Genomic DNA, 12946 nt, shown 5'->3' with positions numbered 1-12946 from the left:
TTATTCCTATTATGACAATAGATTGTGTCATGCACAATGCTTGCTTGTGCTCCAAGGTGAAAAGTCATGGTCACAATCCGAGTTAAAAGGTCATGAAATTTCATTTCCTGCTTTTAGCTCACCTGAACACACAGTGCTCATGGTTTGCTGTGTTGAGCTATAGTGGTCAGTCTTATGTCTAGCCTCTAGCGTCATGAAAAACTGTTATAGTCCATTTTCAATTTTTAGCGCGTTCTCACTGTAGAGGCCTTATTTTTCACCCAATCTTGATGAAACTTGGTCAGAATGTTTAAATTGAAAAAATCTAGGCAGTTTGAATATAGGTGTGATGAAACACTAGGTCAAGAGGTCAAATCTCAGGAAAACTTTGTTACCACTATATTGGCCACATTAATTACTCAATCGTGATGAACGAGTTAAAATCTGGCAAATATGCATCTGAAAACTAGGTCACCAAGTCATTGCTAAGAAAGACCTTGTAACAACTCTAGAGGCATCATTTAAAAATCATTCTTGATGAAACTTGGTCAGCATTTTTTTATGGGCAGATATTAAATCTGGGTTTTGTGCGTCTAAAAACTAGGTAATCAAGTAAATCACCTTGTTGCATCACTAAAAGCCTCATTTATGACTCAATCTTGATAAAACCTTTTAAGAATGTTTATGTTGACAATATCTAGGCAGCAGTTGGAGGTGGGTCATGTGCATTCAAAAACTAGTTCATAAGGTTAAATCATAGAAAAACCTTGTTACCACTATAGATCCCACATTTATGACTCAGTCTTGATTGATCTTTTTCAGAATCTATATCTTGAAATCATCTATGCCATGTTCAAATTTGGGTAATGCATGTCCAAAAACTAAGTTATTAGGTCACAGGTTGTGTCCACTCTAGGGGCAATATGTATGATTTAATATTGATGATACTTTTAGCAGCATGTTTATCCTGACAATATATAGGCCATATGTTAGCCTTGTGACCGTCAGGGAGAGGACAGTTTTGACTACAGGGGCATAATTTGAAAATATTATGTAGTATACCTCTAGATGATGCTACATGCCAAAGATAAAAGCTTCGCGGTTTCAGACAAGAAGATAATTTAATGTAAGACATGTGACCCTTTCAAGCAAGGATAGATATTGTCAGGATATGTTGCGCTGTTAAGGGATCCTCTGCAAAGTTTTTAGTGATCACCTTTTGTCCGTTTCCTTGAGCTGAGCTGCAGATTTTCAAGTGAGCGTTCTGAGATCCTCCTGGTCTTTTTTCATGTAAAGGTCCAAAAAAAAAAAATTGGGAAAATAGGGGAAAGTAGTTTTAAATTTCTTAAGTCTACTTGAATAAACTGGAATGTTTTAATCTGTCATCAATAGCCAAGGCATTCAAATTTTCTCAAAAAACTATATAAAGTTTAAAAAAGGTAATTGTATGATTTTTAAAGTTAATTTAGAGTTTTTCTTTTAGAGACACTTCAGCAATCTCAAAGACTGAAATTGAATTAAATGAAGACTTCAATGGTCAAGGCAAAACAAAGAGGTAACTGATCATATTTGTTTAGACTGAAATAGCTTTCTAAAGCTTTACTTTTCTAAACACTTCGCATCTTACTAGCTGCTTTAACATTACATGGACTGTTATAATTGTATGATTTTTAAAGTTAATTAAGAGTTTTTCTTTTAGAGACAATTCAGCAATCTCAAAGACTGAAATTGAAGTAAATGAAGACTTCAATGGTCAAGGCAAAACAAAGAGGTAACTGATCATATTTGTTTAGACTGAAATAAATTTCTAAAGCTTTACTTTTCTACACACTTTGCATCTTACTAGCTGCTTTAACATTACATGGACTGTTATGGGCCATAACAGTCCATGTAATGTTAAAGCAGCTAGTAAGACAAAACCGAAAAAAATATGATCCTTGGTTATGGGTCCTGTGTCCTAAAATGCATGCAAATTGTTTGTTAATGCAAGCTAATGTATAAACATGGTCATTTTTTGCATTTCTTCTTGCAAATTTCGCATTATTAGTTTTGACTATAAACACACACACACACACCAACGGTTGCACTATTTTTAGTTGTTTGCTAGAACAACTAAGGTTAATTATCGGGTTTAGAAAATCGGTATACTGGGTACTACCGTTCACCAAATCAATCTCAACCCGCATCCACGCCATGTTTGCCAAATGAAAAAAGTCCACTGCGTGTAACGTTATTATTGCTCTCCTTAAAGGTCACAGCGGCAGGTCAGCCAAAAGATGTGTTTGCGAAGATGCAGCTCTAAATGAACTACACACATACACATGTGCAGCTGAGGCTATTAATTAGCAACCTTAATAACAGCCAATTCCTTATCAGATCAACAAGAGAAAAACTGGAAAAAACACAATACTATTTTACTAAGTGTTCATTATAACTATTATATTGTGTAAAGCTACGTAAGCGTAACCAATCGCCGAAATCCCCATTGGTGATTACAATTACAATTCCTGGCTGGTGATTAAAAATAAGATTTTCATGAAATTGGCGATTGAAAAAAATAGACCGTTTGCTTAACAAATGCACAATCTAAATGCCTGTTTTCAGGCCGTATAAATCGCCAGAAACATCGCTAAGATTACACAGATCACCCTTACCGGAAAGGCCCCAGGGGATAATGACGATGGCTTAGGTCGATAATCCACATGGCTAATGTCTTAATTGGTCATGCTGCTTCACACTGCGACCAGACTTTTTCGAACATTTGGGTTACTTGGCGATTTATGTGATAACTGAATCACTGAAACGTACAGTGTAATGACCTATGCTATAGATGTTACGATTCAACGTTATCGAATCGACCAGTACGGAATTGTCATTTAATAAGATGGGCGGAGTTACGGCATTGGCATAGCCACTTTAAACTTATTTCCCAAGAAACAACGATTTTGTTTGGCTAATAAAGTAGATAAGAGTAACTTCCCTTTATGGTCGCTATGCGACTTGAAAGACCGATTTAGAAAGTGAGTTACAGATTCCAGGAAAAATGGATTCTTCGAACGAAAAAGGAAAGTCGAAGCAACAGAAATTAACACAATTTTGCTCAGGAAATAGTCCCAAAACGCACCACAGACAATCTAGGAATCAAAAATTTTCAAGGGGGGGGGGGGGGCATGCCCCCAGACCCCCCTAGATTGGGGGGGGGGGCATGCCCCCAGACTCCCCTAGATTTGGCTACTAAGTTTTTTATGCCCCCCTTCGAAGAAAAGGGGGTATATTACATTGCACATGTCGGTCTGTCTGTCGGTCCGTCCACCAGGTGGTTTCCGGATGATAACTCAAGAACGCTTGGGGCTAGGATCATGAAACTTCATAGGAACATTGATCATGACTCGCAGATGACCCCCATTGATTTTGAGGTCACTAGGTCAAACGTCAAGGTCACGTACACCCGAAATAGTAAAATGGTTTCCGGATGATAACTCAAGAACGCATGCGCCTAGGATCATGAAACTTCATAGGAACATTGATCATGACTCGCAGATGACCCCTATTGATTTTGAGGTCACTAGGTCAAAGGTCAAGGTCATGGTGACCTGAAATAGTAAAATGGTTTCCGGATGATACTCAAGAACGCATACGCCTAGGATCATGAAACTTTTTCTTTAGATAGATCATGACTCGCAGATGACCCCTATTGATTTTGAGGTCACTAGGTCAAAGGCCAAGGTCACGGTGATCCGAATTAGTGAAATGGTTTTCGGATGATAACTCAAGAATGCATACGCCTAGGATCATGAAACTTCATAGGTAGATTGATTATGACTAGCAGATGACCCCTATTGATTTTGAGATCACAAGGTCAAAGGTCAAGGTCACGGTGACCCGACATAGTAAAATGATTTTCGGATGATAACTCAAGAACGCATACTCCTAGGATTATGAAACTTCATAGGTAGATTGATCATGACTTGCAGATGACCCCTATTGATTTTGAGATCACTAGGTCAAAGGTCAAGGTCATGGTGACCCGAAATAGTAAAATGGTTTTCGGATGATAACTCAAGAACGCATATGCCTAGGATCATGCAACTTCATGGGTAGATTGATCATGACTTGCAGATGACCCCTTTTGATTTTGAGGTCACTAGGTCAAAGGTCAAGGTCATGGTGACCCGAAATAGTAAAATGGTTTTCAGATGATAGCTCAGGAACACATATGCCTAGGATCATGAAACTTCATGGGTAGATTGATCATGACTCGCAGATGACTCCTATTGATTTTGAGGTCACTAGGTCAAAGGTCAAGATCACGGTGACCCGAAATAGTTAAATGTTTTCCAGATGATAACTCAAGAACGCTTACGCCTAGGATCATGAAACTTCATAGGTACATTGATCATGACTCGCAGATGACCCATATTGATTTTCAGGTCAAAGGTCAAGGTCAAGGCGACCTGAAAAAGTAAAATTGCTTCTGGATAATAACTCGAGAACGCTTACGCCTAGGATCATGACACTTCATAGGTACATTTATCATGACTCGCAGATGACCCCTATTGATTTTCAGGTCACTAGGTAAAAGGTCAAGGTCACAGTGACAAAAAACGTATTCACACAATGGCTTCCACTACAACGGAAAGCCCATATGGGGGGCATGCATGTTTTACAAACAGCCCTTGTTTCCTAAGCGCCAACCTAGGTGTATAGCAAATAAAAATATTAAAAGAAAAATGTTTTATTTTAATATGTATATAATTCCCTTTCATTATTGTTTCATAATAATAAGTAAAACACTTTTTATTGAGATAAATCATGACTCGGAAATTTATTCACATTCTCTTAAACTCAACAGAAAACAACAAAAAGTTTGTTTTGATCAGTTTCGATATTATTGTGTTTGATATTTGTTGAACTTATACTTCGCATTTTGACTCGGTACTCGGTCATTAAATTGTCCCGGGAAGACATGATGGACTATCGATAAAATTTGATAACACAGTATTGCTTTCAAGATGAGGAAAGAAAAACTAACAACATAATATACAAATGTAGTGTCATGATAAGACGGAAATCATTTAATTATCTAACCACAATTGTTTTCCATACTCATTCAGTTGGTATGGAAATCGTTCTTAAAAGACTGACTATGCTTCTGGAATTTACCAGTTTGTATAAATAACACAGTTTGACTCCAATTTTTTATCGAAAAGTACTGTGCTCAGATGTTCCATCTATAAGAAACAAAGATATTTTTAAAGACCTGCGTCAAATGAAAATGGGTCTTATTCCCTATGCGTTGAGCGTAGATATAGTCCAGCCTGCGCATCTAGCAGTCTAGTCAGGAGATACCTAATGAGACTATGAATCCTTGTGTGATTTATAGGGGACAGCACAGCTCCTTACCAGACTTTGCAATTGCAAAGACTGGGCTTGAGCTACTCCAGCCAAAGCGCAATAAGACCAATTTTTGCATGACACAGCTCTGAAAGTATGATTTGAATGTGTCGAAAGAAAACTGTATGTCAATAAAATATTAAAATACCATATATTTCGGTGGTAAAACAATAAACTCATAATAAGCCGTGTGAGGACACATATGAAGTGATCTCCTGTTGTATAATTTTTATTAACAAACATTTATTTGTGGTTTATGTATATTTGTGCAATTTATATCACACTTTTCATGCAGGGAACAGACCACTAACAAGGGACAAAACCACAACAATTTAAACCTTTTGTAAATTAAATTATTTAAAACATATTTTTTCTATATTTAGCTCACCTGATTGCTCATGTGAGCTTTTGTGACCGGTCTTTGTCCACTGTCTGTTCACATTTGTTCGTAAACGCTCTAGAGGCCACATTTCTTGTCCTATCTTCATGAAACTTGCTCAGAAGCTTTGTCCCAATGAAATCTCGGTCGAGTTCGAAACTGGGTCGTGCCGGGTCAAAAACTAGGTCACTAGGTAAACAAAAAATAAAAACCTTGTAAACACTGTCGAAGTCACATTTTATGCCCAATCTTCATGTAACTTTGTCAAAATGTTTTTCTTAATGATATCTGGGTTGAGTTCAAAAGTGGTTCCAGTCCGTTGCAAAAATGGCTGCCAGTGGGCGGGGCAGTTTTCCTTATTTGGCTATAGAGAAACCTTGTAAACACTCTAGAAGTCACAATTTTTGCCCAATCATCATGAAAGTTGGTCAAAACATTGGTTTTATTGATGTCTCGGACGAGTTCGAAATGGTCCAGATCGGTAAAAAAACATGGCCGCCAGTGGGCGGGGCATTTTTCTTTATATGTATATAGTGAAAACATGTGAACACTCTAGAAGTCACATTTTTGGCCCAATTTTCATGAAATTTGGTAAAAATGTTTGCCTTAATGATATGTTGGTTGTGTTCACAAGTGGTTACAGTTTGTTTAAAAAACATGGCCGCCAGTGGGCGGGGAAGTTTTCCTTATTTGGCTAGAGAGAAACCTTGTAAACACTCTAGAAGTCACAATTTTTGCCCAATCATCATGAAAGTTGGTCAAAACATAAGTTTTATTGATATCTCGGACAAGTTTAAAAATGGTCTAGAAAGGTGAAAAAACATGACCGCCAATGGGCGGGGCATTTTTCTCTATATGTATATAGTGAAAACATTTGAACACTCTAAAAGTCACATTTTTGGCCCAATTTGCATGAAATTTGGTCTAAACATTTGTTTCCTTGTTAGAGAGTTGAGTTCAAAAATGAATCCGGTCAGTTGAATAACATGGCTGCTGGGGGGGGGGGGGGGTCAGTTTTCTTATATGTATATAGTAAAAGAAGCTTGTGAACACTCTAGAAGTCACATTTTTTCCCCAATCATCATGAAACTTGGTGAAAAGATTGGTTTTATATATATCTCAGATGAGTTCACAAATGGTCCCGATCGGTCAAAAAACATGGCCGCCAGGGGGGTGGGGCAGTTTTCCTTATGTGACTAGAGAGAAACCTTGTGATCGAGCACTATAGAAGTCACATTTTTTGCCTAATCATCATGAAACTTAGTCAATACATTGGTTTTATTGATTTCTTGGACATACATTGGTTTTATTGATTTCTCGGACAAGTTGGAAAATTGCTCAGATCGGTGAAACACACTTTTTAGCTCACCTGATTGCTCAGGTGAGGTTTTAGGATTGGTCCATCCTTCTCAGTCAAGTTTGATATTTAAACAAAATCACATATTAATGCCATAATAATTGCCCTTAGGTTGTCCAAATTTTCATTATATTATACAAAAACCTTGTAAACACTCTAGAAGTCACAATTTAGTTTCAGAATTTATGAATCTTGGTCATAATATTTATTTTTATAAGCAAAGTTTGATGTTTGATAAGGGGGGTCAACTCAAAATATAGGTCACCAGGTCAAATCTTACAAAAACAAAAACACTCCATATGCCAGAGTTTTGGTTCAATAATGATGAAACTTGACCAGGATGTTTGTCTGAACAGTATCTAGGTCAAGTTTGACATTTGGTAAAGATTGAATGAACCTACTCCTCTCAGATGAGCAAACTAGGGCCATCTTGGCCCGAAATAGGGCCATCTTGGCCCTCTTGTTATTTCAAAGTTAGGATATTATAGTCGTTTCAATCTTTAAGCTTGCGATTAAAGTTGAAAATGTAAAAGAAAGGCGTGATTGTAAAAAAAAAAATCAAGGTTTCTCCTTAAATGTATCAGTATTCCCTATTTTAAAAGAGCTGGGTCAGCAGCGGGAGCATGCATGTTGCGACTGGGGCGAGAGTCACCCGCAGAAGGTTTTCTTGCTGTTTTCTCTGAAGGTATTGTAATTGTGCATAGGTGGATAGTGGTTTTACTGCATCGTCTGAGGAGGGTCGGATAGGGGAACTTCTGAAGGTGGATTTGTAAATCAAGGGGGTACCGTCATACCTCGAGCCGGGCGTCCTCTCCCGCTGACTCCCAGAACTTGGAAGGATCACCAAGCTGAATGTTAATTGTCCCTAGGTGAATAGTGGTTTCACTTCATCGTCTGAAGAGCTTCGGATAGGGGAACTTCTGCTGGTGGCTTTGTTAATCAAGCAGGCCGTCATCCCTTGACCTGGACATCCTCTCCCGCTAACTCCCAGAACTTGGAAGGATCACCAAGCGAAATGGTAATTGTCCGTAGGTGGATAGTGGTTTCACTACATTGTCTGAGGAGGGTCGGATAGGGGAACTTAGGAGGGCAGCTTTGTTAATCAAGCGAGTACTGTCATCCCTCGAGCCAGACGTCCTTTCCCACTGATTTCGCTGACTCCCAGAACTTGGAAGGATCACCAAGTGGAATGGTAATTGTACATACCTGGATAGTGGTTTCACTTCATAGCCGGAAGAGGAACGGGAGCAGCAAAGGTGGCAGAGTAGAGGAAAGACAGAGCAGACCTTGGGCAGAGATGCAGACCAGGAATTGAAGAGGATGGCCCTAAGAAGATAATTGAAGTGTCTCAGAACAGCAGTACTCAGTACGCTAAACCTGCTGGTGAAGCATATCTGGGGTTCAGGTCGACAGCTTGTGACGTCTAGAGAGGTCATAAAAGTGGCATGGAGCGGGAAGGTCTTTTTAAGCTCACCTGAATGCTCAGGTGAGCTTTGAGGATCGGTCTTTGTCTGTCGTCTGTCCATCCGTACGTCCGTCCGTATTTGGTTTGTAAACACTCTAGAGGCCACATTTCATGTCCAATCTTCATGAAACTCAGTCACAAGATTTGTCCCAATGATACCTCTATCGAGTCTGAAACTGGGTCATGCTGGGTCAAAAACTAGGTCACGAGGTCAAAAAAAAAGAAAAACCTTGTAGGTCAAAAAATGATGCTGTCATCAGTCAAGTTCCACACATGAAAAACATGCATGTTGCAACAGACCAGGTGCTGTAACTTAATATCTATAGACGTGCAACTTAGTACATGCAGTATTTTATGAAGAAAAATTTCAAATTTCATTTCAAGCGAAAAACATTATATATTAGTTTTTTCCTTGGTTTGATTGAGAATTAAATACAATGCTCGTTGATACCAATACATTTATTATTATGCCCCCCTTCGAAGAAGAGGGGGTATATTGCTTTGCTCATGTCGGTCGGTCGGTCTGTCCACCAGGTGGTTGTCAGACGATAACTCAAGAACGCTTGGGCCTAGGATCATGAAACTTCATAGGTACATTGATTATGACTCGCAGATGACCCGTATTGATTTTGAGGTCACTAGGTCAAAGGTCAAGGTCACGGTGACCAGAAATAGTAAAATGGTTTTTAATGATAACTCAAGAACGCATACGCCTAGGATCATGAAACTTCATGGGTAGATTGATCTTGACTTGTAGATGACCCCTATTGATTTTGAGGTCACTAGGTCAAAGTTCAAGGTCAAAGTTCAAGGTCACAGTGACCCGAAATAGTAAAATGGTTTCCGGATGATAACTCAAGAACGCATACGCCTGGGATCATGAAACTTCATGGGTAGATTGATCATGACTCCCAGATGACCCCTATTGATTTTGAGGTCACTAGGTCAAAGGTCAAGGTCATGGTGACCCGAAATAGTAAAATAGTTTTCGGATGATAACTCAAGGACGCATACGCCTAGGATCATGAAACTTCATAGGTAGATTGATCATGACTTGCAGATTACCCCTATTGATTTTGAGGTCACAAGGTCAAAGGTCAAGGTCACGGTGACCAGAAATTGTAAAATGATTTTCGGATGATAACTCAAGAACGCTTTTGCCTAGGATCATGACACTTCATAGGTACATTGATCATGACTTGCAAATGACCCCTGTTGATTTTCAGGTCACTAGGTCAAAGTTCAAGGTCACAGTGACAAAAATCGTATTCACACAATGGCTGCCACTACTACGGACAGCCCATATGGGGGGCATGCATGTTTTACAAACAGCCCTTGTTAAAATAATGTTGTGGTCCATTCTTTGTTAGACTCACAGACTTTTCCTTAGTGCCAACTTAGATATAAGGTTTATATCTTTTCTCTTATTTGTTAATCCTTTATAAAATGCGTTTGCGTTTTTCCTGGCCGTTCTTTTGGCCTAATTTAAAAATTTGAAATCTATGTCCTGTAACTATAAGTATTATTATATACATTCAAAGAGCAAACAACTGCAGTGCCTTCAGTGCTTTAATTTTATATTTTGACCATTAAGTTTGTAAAAAAGAAAAGACTGTCCAGAAGGCCTGATGTTGTCATTGAATGTTTATATCAGAAAATATCATTTATTGGGTACTTTAGCGTGCCTAATTATTGTTAATTGTTATATGTCTACAATGTATTACAATTTCACAATCCTGAAACTGGTTTAACATTTTTAAGATTATAATAGCCTATTACAAGTGGGTTGGGGATCACTTTCTCTGTCCTGTAAGTATGTGGTTCTCTGCTGAAACTTGTATAAACTGTAACTTCCCCCTGCATTGAAGGGTATACAAATAACTGGGCACAACTGTTCACATAATTATGTGAGATGTGTTGTGTGCAACAACCATATTGCTACCTTCAAGGAAAACGAACACAAACAAGGTTAAACTGTTAAAGGTTTAAGGTCTAAATATTGATAAAAAGGGCTTGTAATAAAAAGGCTTGTTAGCTCTAAAACATGACCATGAATTAAAGGATTTAAAAGTAACTTGGAACGAATGTTCACTTGTATCACATGGTTTGTTGCCTACAAGAATTGCATGGATAATTTTAAAATAACTAACAAAGGATCACAGTTATGTTGCAAACTCGACCCGAGTCATTAGCTTAAAGGTCAAGGTTATTTACAGCACATGATACAGCTTTGTCATGCTGAAACTAAAAAGCAATGATTTGTGCGTCTCCTGACTAGTCATGGGACATTACATGTGTTACTTTTGACAGCATCTGCAGCATCCCCTTTTGCTTTTCAGGTACAAATGTATCACTCTTAGCATAAAACTTAATTGGTTGATAAGTATATCACATCCGTGGGAAGTTAAGTGCACAAAAACAGATACTTGCTCATACTAAGGGTATTATTGGCCTTTGCTAATTTTCATACGTTAAATTTGTCCAGAGCATGACCCTACTACCGTAAATCCACGAATATAATGCGCCCTCGTGCATAATACGCACCCCTGAGTTTGGTCAAAATTTATCGGTAAAAATTGAAAATCCAAGTAAAATACGCAAAAAATCAGTGTCCGAAATCGGCCATTTCCGAAAAAATGTGTATATATATTATTGAGTTGTGAAAATAGCAAATCAATTTGGTGTTGTCAACTATCTGTTACCCCGGTATATTGATCGGGATGTGTAATAGTGCTGTTGTTATGACAGTTGCATAATAAATATCTCTGTCTATTGTTTATATTACCATTGATTGTTACCGATAACACACGGGCCCCTTGCTGACATCCAGGTCAAGCAGTCATGATTACAAAAGAAAGAAGCAGAGACGTTGTTTTTTGTTTTCACATTTAATTCAATATGACAATATGCAGGACGATAATAATTAATTTATGATAATAATAAAGTAATAAGAAGACAAAATGGTTACTTCCGTTTTTATAGTTGTCTAGATGAATTACTTTTTCTTTTTTCGAGGTACAAACTCGATACTTTAATATAACTTAAAATACAATTAAACTGCTTGTGTTTTTCATGATCTCTTTAATTAAAATACGCTGCTGTCATTAAGGCTAGTTTGGGAGTAAAAAACAAATTAATTAATTATCACCTTTCAATTTAATTCGGCAATCGACAGGTGTAATAGACTCAATTAGCATCATAAAACTAATTATTTAATTACCACTCTTTACTTCAGATATGGTAAATATGCGGTAGAAAGATAAATAGTGGTCAGCTAAGAAATATTTATTTACGGGTATTGTCAGTTGTTGTTTTTTTCATTTGCTAATCTCTTTATACGACTTAGCGTCCAGTTGCTATTTTGTAGGCAGACGACGATATTAACTGTATTCAAAGTATACAGTGTCTGCGCATGGATGACCCAATATTATCCGATACCTCCTCCCGTTCTCACATTTCATTCTACAACGTCATTTCATGTGTAAGCGAGCTCAATGTTGATTGGCCAGCTACCATGCGCACTTCAATTACAATAATGTCAAGCGATGTCTCATAATCGGGTACAGACCAGGTTTCGTTTACTGTTCGAATTGCGAACACTTTCATTAAAACAAAGAGACAAATATAGAAAACCAGTCCGATATAAATTGCGGATGTTTTCAATGAAATTTTACTAGATTTTCGCATTTTCACAAATAAGATTTTTATTGAGCCAAATTCTCAATATTTTCGCAAATGACTCAAATGGCGAAGGACAGCAGGAGCCCTGTTACACCCCTTTGATGTCATGGTGTAGTTCAAAATGGCTGCCGCGAAGCGAATAACAGCGATTAAGTTGAAAATTTGCACAGGACAAATTTTGTTCTGCTCTAAACTCGTATATTATACGCACCCCCTACTTGAAGAAAAATTCGGCTGGTAAAAAAGTGCGTATTATATTCGTAAATTTACGGTATTATGAAAACCATAATCTTAAGGGTAGAGATCTTATTGATGAGAAGTGCAGATCACAAGAGCTGTAATTCTGCCTTACATACTTTTTGAGTTATATAGTGCTTTTTGTATATTATTCAAATTTAATTTGTGTTCATGGTATAATCCATATATTTGTTATGCCGCTTTAATAATCGCGAAGCATACACTACATTAGGCGACGTGCGGTGCGAGTGGTACGCTGTAGAGGAAAGAGGACAACAGTTTAAAGTCATACTTTATTCTTTTGCAGCTACATTTCTTCTTTTTTTCATATAACAAATACAACAGAATCATAATAAATCAAAACATATTCAAATTCCAATACTTAAACATTTTCTCATAAATGTTCTATAATTAGGGAAAATTAGCTTTTATGGAGAGAACTCGCTTTGCTGTG

At 37.7% G+C, this 12946-nt stretch overlaps 1 protein-coding gene across 1 annotated transcript in view; it reads left to right on the top strand.

The window, feature by feature from the left end:
• The window catches only part of LOC127873053 (uncharacterized), an 85490-nt gene extending 80683 nt beyond the window's left edge, over positions 1-4807 (top strand). The window contains exons 4-6 of the mRNA XM_052416617.1: positions 1463-1534; positions 1679-1750; positions 2231-4807. Coding sequence (XP_052272577.1) covers positions 1463-1534; positions 1679-1750; positions 2231-2285 — 199 coding nt within the window. The 3' untranslated portion in view covers positions 2286-4807. The remainder of the gene's footprint in view (positions 1-1462; positions 1535-1678; positions 1751-2230) is intronic.
• Positions 4808-12946: the final 8139 nt, after the last annotated feature.

Source organism: Dreissena polymorpha, chromosome 3, assembly GCF_020536995.1.
Source record: "Dreissena polymorpha isolate Duluth1 chromosome 3, UMN_Dpol_1.0, whole genome shotgun sequence".
Classification (NCBI taxonomy): Eukaryota; Metazoa; Mollusca; class Bivalvia; order Myida; family Dreissenidae; genus Dreissena; species Dreissena polymorpha.
The sequence above is the reverse complement of the archived record's forward strand: the minus strand, read 5'-3'. Positions and strand labels throughout refer to the sequence as shown.